The sequence below is a fragment of the Arvicola amphibius genome, chromosome 5 (assembly GCF_903992535.2).
Source record: "Arvicola amphibius chromosome 5, mArvAmp1.2, whole genome shotgun sequence".
NCBI lineage: Eukaryota > Metazoa > Chordata > Mammalia > Rodentia > Cricetidae > Arvicola > Arvicola amphibius.
The window spans coordinates 92,293,189-92,319,905 of record NC_052051.1 but is presented as its reverse complement, the minus strand read 5'-3'; the positions used below and the strand labels follow the sequence as shown (position 1 = coordinate 92,319,905).

The following is a 26,717-nucleotide window of genomic DNA, read 5'->3' as shown; positions in this document are numbered from 1 at the left end:
GAGACTTTTTATTAATTATGAAAGCTCGGCCTATAGCTTAGGCTTGTACCTAACTAGCTCTTATAACTAAAATTAACCAATTTATATTAATTTATCTTCTATCATGTGGCCCTACCTCTCTTCAATCTTGCACCTCCTGTTTCCTCTCCATGATTCCTGGCATCTCCTGCAAACCTCAGTTTTCTCCCTCCCTCTCTTTCTCTGCCAGGAAGTCCCTCCTATACCTCCTGCCTAGATATTGGTCATTCAGGTCTTTATTAAACCAATCAGAAGGCACACTGTCAAAGACACATCTTTTCTATGTAAACAAACATTCCATAACAATTGTCCAACTTGCTTTTTGCCAGGAATTGCATAGTAGGTTATGCTGGCAGGCCAGTAAACTCAGGGATCCTCCTGTCTCTACCTCCCAGCACCGGGAATACATGTGTGTACCAAGTGTGTACTATCATGCTGAGGCTTTCATGTGGGTTCCAGACATCAAACTTGTGTCCTCGTGTTTGTATACCAATACCTTAGGGACTGAGTTATCTCCCTAGGAATCTTGTGATTATTTATTCTTTCTTTTCCTTCATGGTGCTCTCCAGCAGCTCAGGTGCAGGGAACATCTGTCCGTGGCCTCCTGTGGCCATCTCCTAACTTCCTACATTGCTACAGTTTATTATTAAGAGACATCTTTGAAAACCTCTACTATTGCTGCCTGTCTTCTTCTGATGTCTTCCTTTTAATCACAAAAGGACAATGTAGAATCAAACAGGAACTTTGGCATTGGCACGGGAAGCTGCAAGCCCTACAGAAAATGAGCTATCAACCAGTAGTCAGCATTACCCTATAATAGCTTAATCCAGGAAAGTCTGGGTTCACTGTACCAAAATGTGCTTTTACAATGTCACCATGCCAAGAGCTGAGCCTTTCATGGCTTGGGACAAGATGCAGATAATATACCTCAGATATTATTCTAGTGGATCTATGCAGTCCCAGAAAAAGGCTCCACAGGCCTCCAGGCTGGAGCTTAGCATTAAGCGTACTGCACGGCTAATAGAATGGGTAACAACAATGCATCTATAGATTTAGCCAGCTTCTGTAAAAGTTCAACGTATCATCAGATGATGGCACAGGCTGCTGTTGAATTAAGCTGCCATTAAGAGTTTCAGAAGTGCCTAAGGCAATTCCAGAAAAGATGGTCAATCCCAGCTTAGATTGATTCTGCCCTATCAACTCATTACACTCACCAGAGACAGCAACATGCTTATATATAATGTTTAAAATGTCAAATAGCATGGTACTTGGCATTGGATTGAATTTATAATCAACTTGGGAATTCATTCAACTAAATACACTGAATATCAATGAAGGCCAATATCTACTCAGTGCTTACCATGGGGCAGGAAGTGGGCTATTATGTCTTACAAGCCTGAGACCTTAACTATGGCCACAAATCAAGGCAATGGGGTAGGTACTGGTAGTAGTATTTTTCCGCAAGGAAACTGAGAGGAAGCTTTCGATGCAATTTAATCAGTTAGCAGAGGGATGCTAATCACAGCAACACCAAAGAGTTTGGGGATTGCTTTTCACCATTTCCCAACCCCCAAAACATCCACTAGGTAATGGTGACACATACTGAAACACTAATTTAACTTGCTGGGGCAGAAAATAGCTCAGCAGTTAAGAGCATTTAGTGCTCTTCCCGAAGACCTGCGTTTGAGTCCCAGAACACACATGACCTTTCACAAGTATCTGGAACTCTAGCTTTAAGGGAGCCTATGCCTTCTGACATGCAGGGGTACCAGGCAGGCATATGGTGTGCATACGAACACATGTAGGCCAAACATTCATATATGTAAAATAAAATAAATAAATCCTTAAATAAAACCATTTAAAACCCTTATCAACTTAGACCAAGAAATATGCTACTCCCATAACTAACAGTTCCTAAAATATGGCACTCACTTATGATACGTGATTCATTATGGGGCATTGATAATAAGGTATGTTGTTCAAGTAGGATATGTAAATAACAAAACATGTGATAAAAGATGCAATGCTCACATAGTATGTATAAGATACACAACAATAAAATTGCTTCCATGCTTCTATTCACCATGAAACAAAAGGAGAAAAAGATTACCCCGAACCTTAAAAAAAAAAATCTTCTTTCAAAATCAAAGCTCTACTTACTTCCAAACATTTGTAGGGAATAAAAGACACATGCAGAAAATTATTAGCGCAGCCTGCCATGGCTTCTGTGATCTCCAGTGGTGACGCTCATGAGAAGCAAATGACAGTGTCTCTACTAATCCCTGCTCTTTCTGCCCTCCAGGGTCCCTTCTCCTCCTGTACAATGCACAAACCTGCACCACAGTGGCACTTTTTAGGATGGTTACACATATTTACAATCCCCCTAGCTCTGATTTAATTTGAATAGCTGACAATAGTGCTGATTTACCTAATTCTATATTCTTGATAAGATAAACACATTACTATAACATTACTCTTTATATGAAAATAACTTTCAAGGCACAGCTTCCAGGGAAATGTAGCAGTCGACAAAGGGGGACCATCAGCAACCATAGAGTGCAAAGCCCTTTCTTACTTGCTCTGGAAGCAGCCTCCAGCCCAGAGTTCTACGCTATCACACTGGAAAGGGGTGAATGCCAGGGTCTGCAGGTGGAAATGTCGTCCAGCTAAGCTTCTCAGCTCCACTTTCAACCCAACAATCTAGTGTGAGATTCCACCCACGGGTGTCAGAAAGGATGTGAGCCTGGTATTTGGGTGGTTTCAGTGCAAGGGATCTAGAGATGGAATGTTGTTTTTCTAGAAACTCTAGGAACTCAGCCATCAGCTCTGCCCACTCCACAAGTCAGTTTGACCTGCATGACAATATCAAAGTGTGGTCCTGGACGAGTCATTGGAGACACTGAGGACCCTCTGAGATCCTTTCTGGGGATCACAGGAGCCTAAGGGCTTTCCTGAAGTCACTTCACCGGTCATTATCACTCCCAGTTTCTCCTAAGAGTCGGATGGCTTTCCTCAGAGGCTGCGTGACAGCACAAATGCAGGTGTATACAAACGGACAAAGCAGAGCCAGGCGTTACAGTGATGGGGGAAAAAACCCATAGAGGCACGAGGCTAATTTTTTCTTTTTTCTAATTTGGAAAATAGAGGTACCTTTTTATATTATTACTTAAGTTACATAGACAAATAGTTGAATGTTTTTAATGGATTAATAAATAGCATCCAATTTTCTGGGGATAATTTCTCAAAAGCAAACACTGGTATGTATTACCCGCATTATAAAAGCTCACCGGAGTACACAGTGATCCTGAAGTATCTCAGAATCCTGAGACGAAACACTGTGTATACTGATGCCGTGGGGGAGAGAGGGACAACTGAAGTCGCCTGAAGGCTGCATATGCACGAACAATCTGAGCAGCTGGTGCCCAACCTGTCCTGCTACCCCTCCCGCCTGGGAGTCACCAGCTCTCAGAAAACAAGCAGAGTGATCTCATTTTCCATGCAGGGAGCTCAGAGATCCTCTGCAGGACGAAGGGGAGGAGTATGTCTGCAGTTGTGGCATTGTGGGAGTCAGTTCTAGCAGGAAGATATGCCCAGGGGTCAGGGTCATGCCCTCTGACTCTACACTTATGGACCCCTGCTGCTTTTCCTCAGGCTTCCATTTAACATGGTTCATGATCCAGCAGCGAGGAGAGGTCCTTTTTATTGGGCAACTTCAAAGACTTCAAGCATTTGGTAAACTACACTGGGACACTGACCCCTCCAAAAAAAAAAAAAAGTCAATGTTAGGGAATAAAACACCCATGAGGACCCTGGTCTTCTGTAAAAGGTTCATTTTTCCAGCCCTGCACACATTTAAACTTGGTGGTCTTCAGGTTGTTTTATGCCATGGCTGGTTGTGTACTTAGGCAGGTGGCTTTCAACACGGGAAGCTTTAATTCATAAACCACACAATGTTTTGATCTTGATATGTGACCGCAACGTGGTCCATCAAAGTGGCTGTGAGAGACGGGGGGGGGGGGGGCTTCAAGAAAAAATAACAGCTGACCTCAGGAGATGGCACCAGGCCAAGGGACTCAGAAAGGAACCAGGATGCACAGTGACCTTAACCAGCACTGTACACTTAGGGGAAAGACTGTTAGCCTTTGGCTTTGGCAATGATAGGAGATGTGGGTTTTCCAGGGGTTCCCATGAGCCTCAGCCTGAGCAAGTAGGAGCCACAGAGGGACCAAAGATTGGATCATTTCAGTATCTTCTGCCTGAGGTCTAGCAATCAGTACAATATTTGCTATTTTTAAACGACAGTGACCTCAAGAGTCCTAGCAAGTATCTCACTTTAAATGATTCATGACAGCCCAAGGAAAGACACAAAGAACTGGCCGCCTTTGCCTCAGATTCCCCTCCACATTCAGGGGCACAGAGGGCACACCCTGGATTCTAAAGGTTTGACCAAAGGCTCAAGGGTCAGCACCAACCACATGATCTGAATGACCTTTTCAAATGAAAGGGAAATCTACCCTTGCAGGTGGCCTGTTTTGGCCAAAGCAATACCAGGAGTGGCATAGTGTAGGGGGTGACTTTGCGGCAGAAAGCTGTGATCTCCTGACCCCTGGGTAACTTGTTCACCACCAGACTGAGCCCAGACTGCTGCCAGCACTAGCTGTCACAATCCAGGAATTCAAAGGGAAAGGACCTTTGGTTGTATAGTTATAAAGTGAAACTCCCCTGGGAGCCATTCCCTCTGGTAGGTTAAGATTAGCAACTGGGCCATGGAGAGGGAGGAGGGTACTTACCCATGCATACCAGGATTTCATTCAGAACACTGGCATTTGATATCCGGCCGCCTTCACCAAAGGTTCTGAATTGTCCAGCGGCCCCACTTTACATTAGTTTTTCCTTCTCATCTAGTATGTTTGATACCATGGAGTCTGCATCTACACCTATGCACTGTTTAGTTCAAGGGTTGTGGAGTGCAGATCAGAGGCTCAGCTCGGAGAGACTCACATCCATAAAGAAAACTCAAACCTGAACCTTCTCCTCAGTCCACTTCCACGCATTCCCACACATCACATATTCACTGCCGTGGCCTTTGAAATACAGAGCCTGGCTCTGGGGAAAAGTTCTGCCGGGCATAACTCCTCCAAGATCCGGGCCTCCTTTGCTTTCTACCACTGTAGACTCTAAAAAGTGAAACTATAGACCTGCTGAGACATAATAGAGCTGGGAGCAAGAGCCTACTGACTGATGTCCACTTGCCCCAGGGACTCACCATACTTCTGCACAAACACACACTGGATAGCTAAGGACACGGGCTTAATGATCAATACATACTCAGAAACCATTTTCATAGAACCTGTATTCTCTTCTTGGATGGAGCGAAGTTTTGCCTACAATAACATTTATGGATTCTCGGTACTTCTCTGGCAAGTTTAGATTAATCAAGTGGGCACATGAATCCCAGCTTCCAGTCCCTTCTTCAGCACTTCTCTGTGAGAAACAGCCTATAGTTGGTCAGAGCCAATACCATTATCCTGCTGAACTTATAGGGCACATCACCCAGTGTGCAGATCAACTTCATTCTACATTGTCAAAGGTGGTAGGAGATGGATGACAGCTAATTTGAAACATTTAACTCACCTTCCCTAAGCTAGTGTTTATCAGTAACAAAAGTTGTATCTTTTTCCTTCAGCTACTGATTCCTTTGTCTTACTTGGTTTTTAGATGGATGAGAAGTATGTTTTATGACATCTAAGGACATCAGAATTACCTATAATCTTGCCAAATGCTCAAAGATCAAGGTTGGCCATCTAAAGGTTATTTTTTGGTTGAGGAGCAGGGTTCAAGCCCAGCACTGTAAAGTGGGAGTGAGCTTGCATAAAAATCACTATATCACCATCAAGATCACAGCCACACTCTCAGGAGGTGGTGTGAAGCTGAAGACTTGAGAGAGGGTAGTCAGGACTGAGCAATTTATTAGGGCAATTAAGTACTAGAAGCAGAAAGCTACAATGCCCCCAAGGTTACTGTGTGAGTTCAGTCTGAGGCTAAGCCAGTAGGATGTCAGAAGAAAAGAAAAACCAACAAAAGGACAGCCAGCCCCACATCCAATACTAACATCTATTTAAGATACCACCAAGAGCAGCTTGGCAAGTGACAAATATCTATTTCAAAAGTCACCTACCCTGTGTCTGTCTCAGTCTTTTAGATCTTCCCATCTAAATGGCCAAAATTTGCTCCTTAATAACAAAATCCCTTAAGTCCTCATTCTAAAGTTCAAATCCCCATCCAGGTGGTAAATCTCCGAAGTCCACAAGAGACTTACCTTGATCCCACTGTGTCTACTGCATTGCCTATGTCCTTGGCGCTCCTGAAGTGGCTACCAAACAGTCACAGATCCATTCAAGCCCCACCCACCACCTCATAGCAGTAAGGTCTTCAGGCTCACAGGTTAAACCAAGGATCTGTTTGAAGTTTGTAAGATAGATAAGGATAACAAGGCGTACTGGTTGTGGAAGAATTGATACAAGGATTACAAGAAACAGCTCAGGTGAAGTGCTCCACCTGACACACAGTAAGTACTCTACAAACATTAGATTTAATCACATGACTTCACTTTCAATAAAGTCTCAAGTACATTTTCCTACAAGACCTATGTGACAAGTAACAAGGCCAAGCAAATGAGAGGGGCATCTTGAACTTCCTCCATTGTTGAACAGTCTGAAACTCAACCGTAACCAGAAACACTCAAATTTAAACAAAAGGAGTTACCGATACCCAAGTAATCAGATCTTAAAATGTCAACATTGACCTAAAACAAAGGATGGGAAAATGTGTGTAGATGTCTTGTTGGAGCCATTGGGAAAACACTCTCGAGGCAGCTGGTAAAATAAGAATGCATGCCACTTGCATCCCAGCAACCCTTCTCCAAGATGCAAATTCCAGAGCAGAACATCAGCCTAGCACCCAAGAGCTTCCGAGGCATACAAATCCTCAGGGTCTGCTGAGGACTTGCAGAATCAGAAGGGTAGGGTTCGTTGTAGCAAACTTTCCAATGATTCTTACGTAAGTTGAAGTTGGGAAAACACAGTCCTAGGGAATCTCTGGCGTTCGTGCCCAGGTGGCATGAATAAGAGTGCTGACAGCAGTTAAAAAAAAATCAGAAACTATATTCTGGCCCATCAGCCACAAACCAAATACGTAAATTGTACCATATTCATAGCATGTAATGTAATGATCTACATTAGTGAAAATGAACAAATTATAGCTACAAAACTCAACTGAGTGAATCTTGCTGACATAATAAGCAGAAAACCAAATCACAGAAAACTACATTTTATATACATAATACATCTATATATCTGCTGAACAATGTATATAAATATATAGATGCCTCATAGCATAACCAGCAAATGAATACATAGACGATGGATGTTATAAAAAAAAAGCAATAAATAAATACTAGAAAAATCAGGATGGGTTTTATATTTTGGAAAAAAGGGAATGGGAAAATAATTCTGAGAAATAATGAAGCTCTTCTCCCTTAGCCTGGCTAGTAGTTCCACTGAAATATTTATAAACTTTCTTTCTAAAAGTAAGACTGGCAAAATGGCTCTGCAGGAAAAGGTGCTTGCCATCTATCAAGTCTAAGGACTTCAGTTGATCACACGAATTCACATCGTGGAAGCAGAGAACATACTCTCCCAGGTTGTCCTCTGACTTCTCACACACATGTCATAGAAGCTGGCACCCCTACACCCCCACAACCCCACAAAAATAAATAAACTATAAAGTACATACGTAGTAGTCATATATTCCTGTTTGCCATACCATACTTGCTAGCAAAACAATCTTTAAAAAGAAATGATCATCAAATACTTTTTTTTAAAAAAGTTAGGTGTCAATGTCATTTAATTTTCCATGTATTAATGTTCTAATATAGAATTTGTGACTTTTCTGACAATTCAATGAATTAATATAGTTAATATATTTCCTCTGATTAGTGTCTAGGTAGGACATAACAATTACTGAAAAATATCAAGCTACAATTATGACATGATTCCCTAGGCAAGACATGGTAATTACTGAAAAATAACAAGATACAGTTATGACATGATAGCACTGAGGTTTAATGCAAGCTGCCCTGAATATAACTGTCAATAAACCATGGGCAGATAATGAGAACAACACACCTTACTCTTCGCAGGAACAGTGCTCACATCAAACAGCATTTTAAGGTGGTGTTCAACCATCTCCTCTCTTGGGTTCTCATGTTAAAAGTACTCAAAAGATAAGTACTCATGTCTTGTACCAGGCTAGCTAGATATAAACATGCACATGCATATACATGCATGTTTTATTGCATGGGCCCATTCAAAGAAATCAAAGAAAGAAGAGATGGTCTGAGACCACAGAATGGCTCCTGTCTGATCACCCATGGGTCCCATCATAGAATCATCCTCTCTCATTTGTGTGCCTTCTAATTATAATGGAGGTGGAAGTCTGTCAGCCTAGCCAACATCTGCTAAAATTTAAAGCTGATTAAGAGATATGCCTTTTGATTCTGATTTCCAAGTGCAGTCTTAGGCGTGCTGGTGGGAGGCTGTCCATATACAGCCATAAATTAACTAGCTTATCATACTATAGATCATAGCCATGCACAAATTAAATGTTCAAACTTACTCAAATAATTACATTTCTCTTGACTAATTTTGCTTATATAACATAATAATGACTAGGATGCAAAATCTTCAGTCAAGAATCTAAAATCTACATAAAAGCACTTACTTTGTACACACATATGTTCTTCATAGTAAGCTTATAATGAATAACATTTATTACTCCCCCCCCTTAGATATGGACATACTGACAAATAGAAATCTCCTGTAAGCTACCCACATCCACTCTCTCAACAAGGGGTCAAAGCCAGAGCGCAGACATGGACTGAGCAGCTGCAGTGTTATACACATTTATGATCCATTTTAATCATTTTCACCTCCCAGTACTTAATGTCACCCCTTCTTTCCTATTGAAATTTTTCTTCTTTTCAATGGTCTCCCTCTTACTTTCATGTTCTCTTTTTTCTTTCATGTTCTCTCTCTCTCCCTCTTTATCTTTCTTCCCGTTCTCTCTCTCTCTCTCTCTCTCTCTCTCTCTCTCTCTCTCTCTCTGAGAGAGCAAGTGTGTGCGTGTGTGTGTGACTGAATTTAATAATGGCTGTCTGTTTTCTCTCATATGTAGGTTATCGCCTCAAGTCTTTAGACTTTTGTGTTTATCCTGTTATACCTGTAGAAGGTAGGAAACTAGAGAAGAGCTGTTGGAGAGGGGAGATGGATTTTATGAGGGAGAGTAGAGTAGAACACGGATAGGAGGGTAGAAAATAGTGGGAGGAAAAGAGAGCTGGGGAAGGCAGTGGAAAGGAAAGGCAGCGAAGGGAGTGGAGGTGGTAACACCGAGCACATGGAAGAGGAGCCGTAGGAAAACCTAGACTCTTATTTGAAAATACAAACAACAACAACAATAATAAAGAGCTTGAACATAAGTACCCAACTTGGAAGGGACAATACACTTCTCTTCCTGGAAGCCACAGATTGCTAAATAACAATCCCAGGACCAGGCAAGAGATATGGCTGGGCTAGCTGCTGGTCAGGGATGCCCTGGAATTTTCCACAGTGTGGTCCATTGTAACTGCTCTCTATTGTCTGGCTAAATGTAATGGTAAGTTTCACCCTACTCCTGAAGACACAGCTTACTGTGATTACAGAACATGGAGAAATCAAGCTAGAAATGAACTAGAGGATTTCTCTTTGCTGGCTGGCTGGCTTGCAGGACTGCAAGGCACCATGCAGGCAGCTGGAGGAAGAAGAGGACAAGTCACAGTGTTGAGAGCCATGCAGCCTAGTTTCTGAGCGGTAAAGGAGTGCTTGTCTAATGTGTCTCCAGATGAGTTAAAGCCCACAGGGGCAGTCTCATTCAGCAAGGACCAGGGGACTTCAGGACAGCGCAGAACACTGCTGGGCCCATGTGGCCAGCATGCTCTTTTCACTCTCAGAATATTCATGAGTCTATGACGGTTTTATGTCATTTTGTCAGTTATGCATGAGACAGACGTGATCATTCCTGGAAACTCCATTTTTTCTCGAATATTTTCCCCTAGAATTCTTTGGGAGGTGGTGTTTCTCAGGTTTCTTGCCTGGGGATGCCAAGTATCACTTCAGACACCGGGAGCTGTTCTAAGTCAGTGCTGACAGGATCAGAGACAGATCATCCCTAGCTCTGTAAGTATGTTTTGAATTGCATTGTTGTTCTTGAAAATGTGTGCCCTTGTTTATCACCTTTAGTTTTGTAAAGGCAGGCTGTACCTGGCTTGGTGTTTGGCCAAGCTACCAAAATGACAAGTGTTGGTTTGGGATTAAAGATGTTTTGATGTAAAAGTTGGTAAAAACATATTTGACGTATCTTGGTTTTGCCAAAGATTAAAGCTGGAGGATGGCAAAACCTTGTTTGTTAGGGGAAAACATACTTGTTTTTTGATATATAAATAATATGGCTGAAGCTATTTGGGGCCAGCCCCTTGTGTGAAACTTATCTGGTGGTCGGAAAATTCATTTCTTCGTGCTGACGCCCCTTTCCTGTCTCAAGACCTGAACCTAGGCTGTGGCTGGACTGAAGTACATCAGCAGTCTTATCCAACTGCGGACCATTCCAACTAAAATGGCTATCAGCCTGGCGCAATGTGACAACTACTCACACAACAGTAGTGGGGGAAACCTCCAGCTTTCTTGTTGGACTTAAGGCTTGATTTGTAGAAGGCAACTCACACCTAATACTGTGAACCTATCCATAAACCCTCAGCCAAGAAGATCTCCCTGGGCAGATCCTTCTACTACAGTTTTGCTAAATGGGCATGATAACAAACTTCCTTCCAAGTACACATCTTTACCCTCAGAGTAGTTCAGTCCTCAGCCCCCACCAGAGAAGCTTCTTTTTGTCATGGATGACACTTTATGAAGCTTCAAAACTGGCCAATCTTCAGAAAACAAGTGGCTGGTGTACTAGACATTAAAGATGACATCTGATTAGGGGACTTCCAGAAGGGGCAGGGCAAGAAGCCAGAGGTTGAGGGAGAATGCTCAAGAAGTGTCTTCTGAAGGGCACACTGTCTACACACTCACATGCTCTCTCTAACCACAGTTCACTGGAGGACTAGTGTTTCCAACATCCCTTCACGAAAGGGGGAAGGGCTCTTGAGGCCCCATCCTGCCTTGAGGACTTAAAGACACAGGTCCCTGGGGTTAGAGCCATCACTCCCTTCAGCAGGGTAACCATAGAAACAGCCCCTGTCCCAGTTGCTTATGGAGAGCATGCTTAACCACTATTCCACGATGCCGCTCAAGGATACTAACTCAGTGTAGCTTAGCAAAAGATAAAAACAGGCCAAGAATCTGTAGGAAGGCTATATTATCAAGTAAAGCATTTCAACCTAGAGGGTTCAAAAAAAGAAGAAAAATGTATTAGCATGTGCACACATATGTTAGACAGACACAGAGAGACACAGACAGACAGAGATAATCTGGGGGGGAATAACACAACACACACTGCTTCACACTGCAATTGAGTACAAACTCTAGTGTGGTATGAATGATATTGAGAATGTTGCCAGTCTATATCTTGGCTCAGCAAACAAAGAAATACACATCATTTATATGTGTATATGTTTTAATTGTGAAGCACCAAGACATGGGGAGATAAGAAATTGAAATCTTGCAACTATTCCTTATGAATGCAAATGATTCACTAAAGACAAATTCACAATTATCCAAAACACTGTTAGTTACCACCCTAAAATGTTACAAGCAATCTCTCTTTTCAAGACAGGGTTTCTTTGTGAAACCATGGCTGTCCTGGAACTCACTTTGTAGACCAGGCTGGCCTTGAACTCACTGAGATCCACCTGGCTTTGCATCCTGAGTGCTGAGATTAAAGGCATGTGCATCCACCACTCGGCAACAAGCAATCTCTCGAGTGACCAACTGTACTTTTTTTTAAATTTTTTTTCTCAATTTTTATTAAAAATTTCCATTTCCTCCCCTCCTCTTCCCCCTTCCCTCCCTTCCCTTCCACCCACACCCCCACTCCGACCCTCTCCAAGCCAAAGAGCCATCAGGGTTCCCTTCACTATGTTAAGTCCAAGGTCCTCCCGGCTCCCCCTAAGTCCAGGAAGGTGAGCAAACAAACTGACAAGGCTCACAGTGAGCCCGTCCATGCTGTAGAGTTCATGTTCATTGCTGTTGTCCTTGGTTTCTCAGTCCTCCTCCACCGTCAGCCACATTCAGAGAGTCCGGTGTCCAGGAAGACGCCCCCAGCTAGGTCCTTGGGCAGCTGAGGAGAGGGTGCCAGAAATGTCCAGATCCTATTGCCATACTCATGAACATCTTACATATCACCATAGAACCTTCACCTGGCAATGGATAGAGAAAATGACAGAGCCCCACATAGAAGCACCGGATTGAGCTCCCAAGGTCCTGATGAGGAGCAAAAGGAGGGAGATCATGAACAAGGAAGTCAGGACCGTGAGGAGTGTGTTTACCCACTGAGACGGTGGGACAGGACCGTGAGGAGTGTGTTTACCCATTGAGATGGTGGGACAGATCTAACGGAAGACCACCAAGTCCAGTTGGAATGGAACTGATGGAACAGGGGACCAAACTGTACTTACTTTTAAGTATGGCACTGTCTTCCTTTAAAATACAGATCCACTAAGAAGGCTTCTAAACAATAAAATCCATAAACTCAATCACAGCTTCATATACAGGAGATTAATTCTACATTGATATATAAATTAAACCAATGGTTATGGCACCCTTTCCCTAAAGTTCTTATTTACCTGTCAAAGAAGACAGAACTATAAATAAAATTTAAGATTAAGAACACAAACACTGCATATATAATTATTTTTATGGCTAAAAAATGTGTAGAAGCAACGAAAAGTTAAGGAAAAACTAAATCAATGAACTAAGGTGACAAAGAGCACAATCCTTTCAATGCACTGGAACAAATTCCAGTGCTGCTTAGTTTTCTCAGTCACGGCTTTGCTGAGTAAGCACAGGGCTGCGTTTCAACCCGTAACTTATGTATAAAAGTTGGGCATTGGAAACACCCTCGTATCCACTGTGGAGATGAGACAGGCAGATCCCGGGAAAGCACTGGCCAGCCTCTGGGCCCTTCGGGACTTGAAGGCCGAAGAGAGAACCTGCCTAAAATAACGAGATAGACTGCCTGAGTAGTGACATCCGATGTTGTCCTCTGGCTTGCACACCTAGGCACACCCGCACACACAGTTACACATGCATGTTCAACATTCATGTATCCACCTCTAAGAGCAAAAGTAGAGTTTTCCTAACCAAAATAAAATTAAAACAAAAAACCTGATTGTGCAGTCACCTATGGAGACTTGAAACTGAGAGACTGAACAGACATCATGAACTGAGAGAAAGTCAGAGAGAGAGAGAAAGAGAGAGAGAGAGAGAGAGAGAGAGAGAGAGAGGGAGGGAGGGAGGGAGGGAGGGAGGGAGGGAGGGAGGGAGGGAGGGAGGGAACTACAGTTTTCATGCTCAAGTCAACTCAGTAAAACAGTTCCATAAACACAGGAGTGTGAATCTACCTGAACACACACTGGACAGCTGAAAACGAAGGTGTAGAGCACAGCAACTCACTCTATGTCAGCCTTTCCAAATGAAAAATGAACATGAGAACTGGGCAGAGGACCTTGTTGAAAAGTAGGTCACCGGTGAGCTCAGAGAAGGTGTTAAGAACCATTGCTACAAAGATTAGAATCTATTTTTTTTTGCAGGAAATATATGCTCAGAAAGAGTATTCTTTGGTTCTATATTCCTTTTTAAAGGGACTAGGAGAGAGACAAGAAGGACAGTAGGCAAGCATCTCTCCCACCCTGCTGCAGCAACAGAGCCTGACAGCCAGGACCACGCAGGTGCTCCAAAGGGAAGAACCACAAAAGGTGTTCAGTGACGGACACCACAACAGTTCACATGGTCTTTAGCTGCAATGGGACAATCTGGTTTCCATTCTCATCATCCTCAACCTATGTCAACAGCCATTTCTGTGAGTCTGCCATATTTCTGTGATTATAAATGCAGATAGCAAAAATACATGGATGGCTTCTACATACTGAGTCCAGGATAACAGACATGAAAAGGAACACACCTGCTTATCTAAACAGAGACAGGAAACGTAAAAGGCATCTATGTTCTTACCCATCGAGCAAATGGTTATCCCTGGGGACAGTTAGATTTGGAGGGGCTGCTACTAGGCTGCTGAGACTGTGTCTTCACCCAGCACTCTCTAACCAGTACCACCAGCTAGGAAGACTTTCCCTACACATGGGTGTGTGTAAGAAAGTAATCTGAATTTCAAACTCCCTACCACAAAAGGAAGTAAGCCATCAAAAGGTAATCCTGGAAGTGCTGGTATCAGGAACCCTCTCCCAGAGTACAGCCATGGGGACAAACATAGGCCAGGAGCAGAGTTGCGGGAACTACCACAGACCAACATTCTGCTGCAGAAAATCCACTTTTCTTTATTTCTTGGACCAGAAACCAACTAAGAATGAGCATAAGGCTTTTGTATTATCCACTTAAGCCAACACAAAGCAAAAGTAATTAACTAAGTAACTTCCTAGTTAAGTAAATAAATAAATAAAGTGGCCATATTCTAATACGAGTGGGTAGTTTCTCTAGTGTACTTAATAAAATTAACGGCCTGTTAGTCATTTATCTCAGGTCTCCATTAATGGATTTCCCATTTAGAAATCCATTTATTTATCTGTTTATTGTAAAATTACAAACAATTCAGCTGTATCCGCTCATCCACAAAGAGTCACGTTACAGGTAAAATATTTATAGGCATTCTCAATAGCAAATAACATAATCCACACAAAATGTTCCCAGGAGCTTGTTTGAGTCTCACTGTTGGGATTCCTGCACACATACTTTACAAGTTTCCAAATAACTTCATCTGTGAGAGGAAAAAGTATTTAAAATATTCAAATATGAAAAGAAAGCCATTAGAAATTAAAACATTCTCAATTTTAGGTGATGGGACCTTTGGCATTTATGGTCACAATGAAGAAATGTGGGGGAAAAGCAGTTTCCAAGGAATGTATATTTATAGGCTTTTAGAAACTATGCTGAGTTCCAAGGTTGGCTCAAAACGGCATTTTGTGTATTTGTTGACATCTTATTTGTTGAAGAGCAACAGCCTGAAAAACTTTTTATAACTGATGAGACACTTGGCTAGGATTTCTTCTTACTACAAGAAACAGTACATAAAAAGAATGAAAATCTTAATTAAGCATCACATTTTGGCTTCAAATGCCAAAGAAGAGCAAAATATTTAAGGCTAAGATTAAATAGAGGGTGTAATACGGGAGTTAACTAGGGATGGGAAATGACTCAGTCAATAAAGTGCTTGCCATTCAAACACAAAGGGCTGGGCTGGATTTTCCCAGAACCTACAGAAGAAGACCATGTGTTGTATCCCTGTAATCCTAGTGCTGTAGAGGGAGCCAGGGTGACCTTGGGCCTTACTGCACTGGCAGACAAGCCAAATCAGCAAGCTCTAGAATTAATGACAGTCCTTATCTCAAAAAATAAGGTGGAATATCACCGAAGAAGATAGCTGGTACAGTCCTCCAGGTACCATGCCTGCCTGCAGGCTTTAACACAAATGTGCACAAGTGGTTATAAGTAGGTTTTCTCTCTCTCTTTCTCTCTCTGTCTCTCTCTCTCTCTCTCTCTCTCTCTCTCTCTCTCTCTCATGCACACAAGCACACGCACACACAGACACACACACGGGTTAGTTACAGGAAAAATATCAATCCCATATATTAGAATTGAAATACTCTGATGTGATATTCATTCTCTAGTACTATGTAAAAAGGGGTCCAGCTTGAGTCAAGTTCAACTTTCTATGATAGACATGATTTTAATTTGGATTTTGAAAAATACTCAGCTTGTCTGAGTGTACCTCTAAAATGAGAATAATATCACTTATCCTGCATGGTTGCATAAATATTTCACACAATTGTCCCAGCCTCTGATATAAAAGTATCTCACTTTTAAGATTTTTAAATATACCATTGGATATCATGTTAAAACATGAAGATCTTTGTAAGTGCTGCAAACATCCAAGTGACACTGATTTTCTCTGGACTATGAGCTCCTATGGCTTGTTAGAGTGACTTACTCTCCATTCAAGGCCTAAAACACACCAAGAAGCCCCTAGAAACTGTAAGTGTGGGAGAAAACTAAATAGCAGCCATCATGACTCCCACAACAACTAAAAAAAGCAAAAAATGTACAAAACTCAGTGTAATAGAAGGAAGTTAGAAAAAAACCCAAAATTTAGGTTCAATGTTTAAAAAAAAAAATCACTGGCTGGCAATTCCAATGGAGTTCCAAATTTTTAGGTATAGTAGATATTTCAAACAATAAATCTTTCAATTTACTATCTCTTAGAAACAATTCTTTATTTCATCAAAGCACTAAAGAATTTTCCAGGAGAGGACATGGGAGTAGGAGGAATATCAGAAAGGGGCACACACACCTAGGAATGCATGCTTTAACTGCAATAGACTCATAATTATTTTAAAAATTCACAGAAAAAGCCTGGTAGTGGGAGCGCACACCTTTAATCCCTGAACTTCGGAGGCAGAGTCTGGCCAGTCTTTGAGTTCTGGGCCAGCTTGGTCTACCGATGGAGTGCCAGGATGACACAGAAAGAAACCCTCTCCTTAAAAAACCCATAAATAAATAAATAAATAAATAAATAAATAAATAAATAAATAAATAAATAAATAAATAAATTTCCACACAAGACCTTTTTAAAATTATAGTAACAGTACACAGTAGCAGGGAGCTAATATGTGACCTCTTCCTTTCCTACACCATTCCTCCGACCTCCCTTCCTTTCTTATTTAATACCACACATAAGCATATTTGTTGAGTGGGGCATAGAAAGCTGGTAGTTCCTAGCCAGCACTGCTCTCCTAGAGGACCTTGGTTCGACTCCCAGCACAGACACTATGTTTCACAATGGTCTGTAATCCTAGTTCTAAGATCTGATGCCCCCTTCTGGCCTCCTTAAACCCCAGACATACACATTCGACACAGGAAATGCTCGCGCGCTCGTGCGCGCACACACACACACACACAAGCATGCAATTAAAAACAGACAAAAACCCTTAAGAAGAGAGCATTGGGAATCTGAGTTAGTCTGTTTCAGCATCTCATATTTATGATAGTGCCTTCTTTTAAGTAGCTCAAGATATTTTACAAACATCACATAACCAACTTTCCCACCTGGACTTGCAAAAACCCAAAGTGAATCACTTCTCTAACTGAAGCAGCCAGGTTGCCAGACTTACAACTCGTTTTAGACTATACCTCCACCAACAGAATGGATGACTACTTCACTACTCAAGCAGTGAGGAGAATGTGAGAAATATCACAGTGGTCACTGCAAGCATAACCTTTCAGGCCCGGACAACTCGACACAATTTTGTCCTATCATGAGGTTAACATGGATGGTTAACTTTGATGTAGCTCTGAATCAGTTTATCCCTGCTGCTCCAATAAAACCCTGACCAAAGCCAACATGGGAAGGAATGGGTTTATTTGGCTTACAAATCAGGGTAGGATTTCAGGGCAGGAACCTGGAAGCAGGAACTGAAGCAGAGGCTGTGGAGAAATGCTCTTGGGCCTGCTCCCCCTAGCTTGCTCAGTTTGTTACCTTCAGACAGTCCTCAGGACCACCTGGCCAGAGATAGCACTGCGCAGACAGTGGACATTGGATTCTCCCAAGTCAATCATTAACCGAGAAATGCCCCTACAGACATGACTTCAGGGCAATCTGATGGTGGCAGTTGCATGACTGGGGTGCTCTGTTCCCAGGATTTGTGACAAACTGGCAAGCCTAACCATCACAAGCTCTTCATCTTCCTCATCATGTCATGCTATCCTGTTTAATTCTCTAGCATTAGCTTAGGTCAACTTCAATGTACCTACTCTGTTTAGTTCTCTGTCCTTCTATTTCAATTGATTACCTACTTGATCCTCACAAGGCTGTGACCTTACTGACTATTCTGACAGTATCTTCTGTAGTTATTATAGGTCCATGGACTACTTTAACAATTCCAAAGATGTAAAACTAAAATATTTTGTTCCATTACAGCAGGAATTCTCAGAGCTTCCCTATATTATACCACAAATTATTAAAGCATTACTTACTGGGGGCTATTCTATTCAGAGACTAACCTATAATCCAACAATTTCTAACAAGCAATGTTTAAATAACTATCTTCAAGCATTATACACAGGACGAGTATGTCATAGATAGAGGAATAACCTGCAGAAAAATAACTTGAGGGCTTTCTGGTCAAAGGGCTGCATTTTTAATGGCAGAGTTATCACTCAATTCAATGGTTTTCATGGACACTGTGTTCTCTCAAGCAAATGGGGACATAAAAGTAATCTCTGCAACATTAGTCATATTTTTTCTTTAAATTTAATTTCCTCTCATAAATGGTCCGTGTCTACTGGCTGTAGTGCCACAGTCAGTATTCAAGTGCTTAAGGCAGGGGTAGAAACATGAGTGCCTGCTACGCTACTGTGGAGGGCACTGTTGGCGGTTAGTCCTCAAAACTGCATTTACCCCTCGGAGTCTCTAAAAAGTTTTACATTTTAGGTGTAAATTTAAGCTATTCCAAAACAATTAAAAATAAAGTATGGTTGAAATAGTTTTTTAAGTAATCCCAAAAATCACAGAACTGGCAAAGTCCTTAGCAATCAATTAACCCAACATGAACCAGAACAGCAATGTTGAGGTAAACAGTATCACTGAGACTACAGAGAACAGACTCCAGCTGGAGCAGATTAGATCCCCAGACTTCCTGACCCCCACAGGAGCTCTTGCCTGTGACATTACACAAGAGTAGCTCATATGTACACAGGACAATTATTCGCACGATGCTTCAAGTCAGTTCTTCTACGAAGTAATGAATCAACTACTGATTGTCATTTGATGTCAAACTGTATTGAATGCAGAAGGAAATACCTTTCTAGATATTAGATCTCTACATGTGCTATACACGTGTACACATATAGATATATGTTACACATGTGTATCTCTATGTGTATATATGTGCATACACAACAAGGACTTAGAATGCTGCAAGTGCATCTTAAAGCTGACACGAGAAAATATTCTTAGTAATAAGGAATGACTAGCAATAAATAAGGAACTGAGCGGGACTTGTGTCTAACCGAAATTCTTTCTTTAAAATCCCCATTACAATATAATTCATAATTTTTAAACCCATATCTTTCAAAAGATCTCATTTAGCTTTCAAATGTGCCCTTTTCTGCCTGCTTTAAAGTGATCACTTTTATGTTCTAAGATAGAGCTCCCTTCAGAATATAAACCTATGCATACCTCTTCCTCTTACAGTCAAATGCACGATACTATTTAGTTGAATATTACGCCCAGCATTTGTGTAAATTAACTGATATAATTTTCAAAAAACTTAAAACAAATTAAAATTCTAGTAGGAAAAACAGAGGGATACAAGGCGCAGATAATAACTTGGTTCAGATTATACTTCAACTCATAGTTCTTTACCCAACTTGGAAAGTGCTTCGGTTCTAGATGTTCTGATGGCAGATATAAAATACTTATTCAAACAAATCCAAATTCCAAATCTATCATATTTTTAAATGGTTGATAAAATTCACTGCCAAGTCTGAGAAGTTCTTAAACTTGATTACTTTTTGTATTTGAGCCAAAAGAACAAATTTGAATAATGTTAACTTGGGCAAAATTGTGAAGTGTATACATAAACACTCCACTTCTTAAATAACAGCCCTGATTTCCCCTGAAAACCACTTCGCACTTGAGAAGCTCCCCTTGAAATCAGGGTGGGGTTTGAGCCACTGAGGGATAGAAAAAAGCAGCAGTAGCAGCAGCATTTGAAAAGGAGAAGAAATGTTTCTTTAGGTCTCCACATTCCCCAGTTACCAACCCCAAACCTTAACAAGGCAAAACAGATTTGTGGATTGCAATTTTTTAATGAAAAAAATTCACAGAACTTTAGTATAATATGCTGTCACCCATATAATCTGCTCCAGGAAAGCTCTGGTCTCTGCTTGTGAAAAAATAAAAAAGAAAACTAATGAAAGAACATTTCCTCCCAAAGGTTCCTAGAGCAGACGTCTATAAAGACATGGGAGTCAAACATCGCACTCTCTAAACACAATTGGAACTTGAAACAGGAGCCTAAATGTGTGAATGTCTCTTCTTAAAATTACAGCCGTAAGCACTTTCAGAGAGAAAAATGGTCATTCTTGGACACTGTTAATGCACTACCTCTCGGTAAGACTCTGACGCCCCCCAACTAGCAAAAGAGACAAAGTCGTGCTCAGTATTGAAGTCTGATGTGGAAGCCAACTAGGCAGAGGGCTACTTTCATAGGAACGCAGCCTACAAGGGCACCAAAAAACCAGACACTGAGAAGAAATCCTGTTTGCACATCAAACGGTCATGGAATCCTAGTTTCCCGCAAAGCTCAGGTGTTGTGTGTTTTAAGAGTTGAATATTAACCTTGGCAAAATCAATGCCTACTAGGTGGATGAGAAATGTCCACAGTGTGGGCATTTCCTTCAAAATCCTCATCCAGGGCTGAAACTATGTGAGATCAAAGTAAGATTCTACATTTCCCCCCCCCAACATTAATGTACTAGCCTTGATTCTACATAATGCAATCAAGTGTATTTAAATTAGAACAACAGGCTGTGCAATTAAATTGTGAGCTAGAAAAACAAAACAGGTTTCTAATCTATTAATTACCAGGTTGGTAATAACAGTAAAATTGATTTTCCCCCCTAACAATAAGTCTATGTAATGGTTTGAAAGCTACATAAATACTTTACAAAGGATGTTAACCATAACTTTGTGGCTTAATGTTTTACTCCTCAGTCACGCAAGTTGCATGTTCAAATTCGCTTCATGGAAAAGACAATGCTGACACCTTCAACTGCAATGAAGGAGAAAAGAAAATCTTGGAAGGTGACTATCTTGTTATGTAAAATTAATCAGAATTACATAAATCTAGGTAGAAGCATAATTAAGTGAAACCCAAGTACGCAAAGCAAGGCACATGTACTGTTCTGTTAGGAAGGAATAAAGGGTATAGCGTGCTCTACAGTCATTGCTATGTAACTGTTCTGAAAAGATAAGGTTGCTCAGATTCACACTAATAGTCTGTCCATTCTCTGCTCCAAAACCCTTGCTGCTTAGTCTGCACTGGTAGAAAAAAAAAACGCAGCAACTAGAGACTTTTAATAGCAGATGACTGCAGAGGAGCCACGCTCACCTTGCAGACAGATCTTTGTTGCTCTGGAGTGCAGAGCAGACCTTTAGCTCAAAGTCATTGCTAATCTCAGTTGTGCAATCCACATGGTGCAGTTAACCCTAAAACCTAGGACGTAAAGCTGGAATGTCTGCTCCCAGTGGCCTTTCACAATCCCTCAGTGAGACAGCACTCACGGAAGGCTGCTCCATACCCGATGGCAGAGTTATAACATCCCCTTTCATGACGGTTCATCCCAGTCAGCATTAGCACAGACACAACGAGAAAGCATGCACGGGGCATAATAAACTTATATCTAAAGTCTATAAGCAGTATTTTTAATGCTTAAAGAAAAAAGGACTTCCAAACTTCAAATTCACACTGGACTTCAAGAGAGATGGGTAAAAGAGAAAAAGAGATTCTCCATGAAGGAATGACCAACACATGCCCTAACTTCAGTGATCAATATTCGATTAGAAATTACATTCTATTAAAAAGTTACTAATAAAATAATCTATAGTTGGTAATGAAGCAAGAACTATAAGTGAAATGTAAAAACCCTGCTTTGAAAAGTGAGCTCTTTTGATTTATGGTGTCTCCTTTGTTAATAAAGAGAAAGAAAACAAAATGTACCCAGGGTTTCTGAAGTTTGTCATGTCTTCCCCTTAACTTCAAACACTGCAAGCAGAAAACTCTTTTCTTTCTCCCCTTGTGGTCTAACCTCTTTCAAAAAAAAACAAAACAAAAAACCCAAAAACCCGTTTTAAAAAGAAGAAACAATAAATGAAGTGACAGAAGGTGATGGAATGGGGAGAGCGCAGGGAGAATAAAGGGCGGTTTTATAACAGGAGGGATTTTGTTAGCAAGTGACTGGCAGGTCTCCTCCAAGTTAGAAAGAATTCCATCCACTCTCCGAAACTGCAGAGGCCAAAAATGTCTAGTCTAATAGTTCTGAAATCCCAGAGTCAGGAAAGCTTTGGGGGAGGGTGGAGAACCAGTGAGTGGGGGAAGGGGAAAAGAAAGACCAGCAGGAGAAGAAAGAACAAAAGGAGAAATCCAAGACAGGGGAAGGGAACCAGAGGAACCCAGAGGCCTAGGAGTGTGCTCTGGGGAGAGCACGACCCCGGGAGCAAAGGAGCAAACAGGGCAGGGCCACACTCTGCAGCGCGGCGCACCATGGACAGGGCTCGGCGCGGGCGCGGCCCACACCCCTCTAGAGGATGGAGGAAGAAAAGAGCGAGTGGCCCCGCGCTGGCCCTGTCCCGCTTCGATGACCGCAGCACTCTCCAGCCCGGCCGCCCGAATGCACTAGGCCCTGACACGGGAAGGGAGCGAACAGCAATATGTGCCCATTTTTCGCCCCCAACGCCCGCGGGGTGGCAATTTCCAGTCTCGCCCGCATTTGAGGCTACCATCGTGCTACTCACGCTCTCCTCTGAATGAGGGTTGCACTGGGCTCCGGGGTGAGTTTCCGTGCCACTCAGAGAGTGGACACACCTTTCTCCTGCTACCTCTATAGGACCCCACCTCACATGGGCACAGACTTGGGACCCCCACTTAGACCCCGCCCAGCGCGAAGGCTGTATCCAAGGGTGCGTGGTGTGGCCAGTGGGACCTGCTAGAGATCGGAACTGGGGTAGGGGCATTCTTGGGAGGAATGCCCCGTGAAAGTTGGGCTGGGGGCCTGTGTCGTGGAGAACTCAGGAACTGCCTGGAGCAGGTGCTTCCAGCTGCCGCCAAGTCTCAAAGTAGAGTCAATGAAAAGGCTTGCTGGCGCTCTCCGGAGAGTGGGAAAAGTGAGGGTAGCTTCAGGCAACTGGGTCCCCAGGACCCACGCAGGGCTGAGGCAGCGCTACAGAGAAAGGAATGTTCATTTAAAAAATGGCCAAGTAATGGGGACTTCTTGCCTGGTCTGGTACCAAGGATGCGGGACCAGAAGAGTGCTGAAGCGCCTGCCGGCAGACACTCAGTGTGGCAGGGAACCAGATTCGCTTTCCAAGTGGGGCCGACAAAGAATATTGCCAGGTCAAGAGAATCCAAAGGCCAGAAGGCAACTCTGAGCTGGGATGAAGACAATAGGACATAGGAGCCCTTGCGCACCAGGAGGCGCGCGGGTGCTGGAGCGGGGTGGGGTGGAGGCAAGTCCTGTAACTAAGACACCAGAGTGAGAATTCCTAGTGCAAACTCGCGACCCCTCCCCGAAGAAATAAAACAAACAAAAAATAGGATTAAAGTACAAAGCGAGGGGACAAGAAGCACAGAAAACTACAAAACCTAGGAGTTATCCTGCCTCACCCTTCTTTTGCGTGGGGACATCCTCGAGCTCGCCTTGGCCCAAAGGCGAAGCCAAGGAGACCCTGTGACCAAGGCTCGCGGAAGAAGGGGCGGTAGACAACGGGTCTGGGAGCCTGGCCCCAGAGTCCGGCCGGGGCTTCATGCCTGTTCAGTTTCTTGGCCGCACGGTGTGGCACCTCCCTTCCTGGGTGCTCAGCCCGGCCCCGCAGCAGCGCGGGGAACAAAGGGACCCGGCGCCGCACGCCCCACCCCGCTTACAGCCCGACCCACCCGGGACCTCCGCGTACCTGAAGCAGGGCCGCCAGCAGCGGCAGCAGGGTCCGCGGCGCTCCCGCTATCCGGCACATGGAGGCGGAGAGGGGCCGAGCGAGGAGCCGGAGGCGGCGGTGGCGGCAGCAGCAGCAGCGGAGCACCAACAGCGGCGCGGAGACGGCTCCGGGCAGTGGCCACCCCTTCCCTTCCCCTCCCCTCCCCACCCCCTTCTCCGTTGCTCTGCGCTCCCCGCCAATGAGAGCGAGCTGGTAACAAATAGCGGGCCTCGGAGTCCTCCGGACTCGCACCAGGAGTAATAAAACAGACGGGAGATCAAGGAGCTGAGGAGGGGGCGGGGAGAAGGGCGGGCGTGCGTGCGCGCCGAGCAGTGTGTATGTGTGCGTGTGTGTGTGTGTGTGTGTGTGTGTGTGTGTGTGCACGCGTGTGCGTGTGTGCGGGCCGCTGCGCAGGCAGCTGGGCTACGGCCGGAGTGCGGCGGCAGCCCCAGAGATGCGGCGGCACGGGGACCGCGGCTGATGCAGGATACGGAGGTGGAAGCCGAGCGGGTGGCGCTCTCAGGAGCTCGGCCACGCGAGCTTTCGAACCCCGGCTTTTCCCTTCTTTGGGCGTCCTCTCCGGGGCCGAGCGGTGCGACAAAGCTTCCGGGGGTAGAGCGCCTCGGGGGAAGGGCGCTCACGGCCGTGCGCGTTGCGCCCACAAAGGGCGACGGTCCCGCTGGCCAGGCCTCCGCGGCGTCGCCTTTCCTGCTCCCTGGCCACTTAGAGACTGTTCTCCCGCTGCGGCCGCGTTGGTGGAGGGGGGGGTTAGGGAGGGGGCAGAGAGATGCTCGGCCTGTGTCGCGATGGCCGTGCCCCTCGCCGCTCGCGCGCGTCGGCACCGGCCACCTAGTCCTCGCCACTCGCGCGCACCGCGAAGGGTCTCCGTTGGCGCGACCCGGGCGAGCTGCAGCCGCTCTCCCGCCTGGCCGCACGCGCCGCCCGGGCCTCCCGGTCCCCTCCCGCCGCCGCCGCCCTCGCCCCCGCCTCCCTCCTCCCGAGCCTCCCGCCCGCGTCGCGGCCAATGGGAGGCCACCGAGCTGCGGCGGTAGCGGGCCGGATTCACGGCAGCCGTCCGCCCCCGCCCTGCCCAGCGCTCGGTTTTCCTTCTGCTGCAGCCCACGGGGGTCGCCCGAGGGGTGGCTGGGGTACACCGAGCGCCGCCCAGCAGGTGGAGGGCTGCGGGAAATAAAACTACTTGCGCAGGAACTTGCTTAGCAGCGGCCCTGTGTTAGGTCCGCCTAGAGAAATCGGCGGCGACTGAGAATCGGAGGGAGGAAGGGAAAGCTATCTCCTTAGTAGCCTAAAGCATGCGTTTTGTTTTGTCATTCTTTCGCGATAGATTATTTTTCCTGGCACTGCCAGACATAGCAAAGTAGCAACACAAGCAGAGCCCATCCTAACCATTGTTGTCTGAGCATCCTGCCGGCAGGGGAGCCCAGGCCAGGCTCCTCTTTGGTGTTTGCACCTCTCCAGCCTCTCATCATTGCGGATGTACTGGAATGACTCAAGTTTCTGTGTTCTTGTTTTATTTTCTCCCTCTCCTCCCCCCACACTCTGGGAATTTGAGAGTGCGTGCAATTTTATTCGAAATACCTGCTTTTATATTTTTACCGGTTCCTGACCATAGTCACATTTCTAGGCAAACATTTACAAGGACTTTGATACTCCCTCCTGCAGCGCTCCGCAGCAATTAGAAATAAAATAAACAGAGGGAAGCATAGTGAAAATAGGATCGGAAAGATAAAATGACCTCTGCAGAATCCACACCAGATTAAGGATTTTTGTTTCCTTTGAGACAAAAGCTTCAAAGTGTGAAACTTTACAAGTTTGGGTCACAAACATTTTGTGGAATGGTGGGGCAGGGAGCTGAGAGCTTGATTCCTGCAAGGTAATAAAACAGCTTTTTTTTTGTCTGTCCCCCCACCCCTTGGTTCTGTGGCGATATGGGAGGGGGTGTTCGCTTTAGATTTGAATAAAGCAATCTGCTTTATATAAGCATTGCAACACCTTTGAGGTCAATTAGCTTATTTGCAGTAAATGAATATATTCTGCCTCCAATGCACTCTCTTCAGCTTTGAGTAACTGAAATATTAACATTTGAATCTGATTTTCAAGACACTGATCATTTGAGAATTTGACGACGAACCTGGAAAAATCAAATACTAATTTCTTTGACATAACTGATGCAGCTTTTAATAATGTACGGTTGCTAGTTCGACTTTTAAATTTTTAATATTAATTGGAAGACTTATTCAAATTTAATTAAAACATAATATTGCAAGCCATGTTTTATGACACTAGATTCATGGCTTTTTCGCAAAAAAATGAAAAAGGTCATGTCAATTAAATTTCAAAGATGAGATGAACGGCTTGGGCTAATATATTAATCAGGCTAGCTTGTCCTTTTCCTTCTTTTCTTCTTCTAAATGTTATTGCCACATGACTGCTAATGGCAGTAGCGTTATCTTCACAACAGCATGTTTATAAATCCCGTTTGCAGGGAGTCTCTCATAACAGAAACCATCAGTCTGGGAGCATAGCTCCCATCTCCACACCTAAGGACCAAGCTGGATAGTGGCCATGGTGGCTTTGCTGCACTGCCTCCTCAGCAGTGCCTCTTGGTGTCCATTGCCATGATTAAAGTTACAGTGGACTTTAGCTTGAATAATTTTTGCTTG

The 26,717-nt window shown here is 43.8% G+C and overlaps 1 protein-coding gene across 1 annotated transcript in view; it reads right to left on the bottom strand.

Annotated features, from left to right (window-relative positions):
- Positions 1 to 24,185, bottom strand: part of Cdh2 (cadherin 2) — a 229,489-nt gene extending 205,304 nt beyond the window's left edge. Inside the window, 1 exon segment of the mRNA XM_038329948.2 lies at positions 24,016 to 24,185. Coding sequence (XP_038185876.1) covers positions 24,016 to 24,075 — 60 coding nt within the window. The 5' untranslated portion in view covers positions 24,076 to 24,185.
- Between the last annotated feature and the right edge of the window lie 2,532 nt (positions 24,186 to 26,717).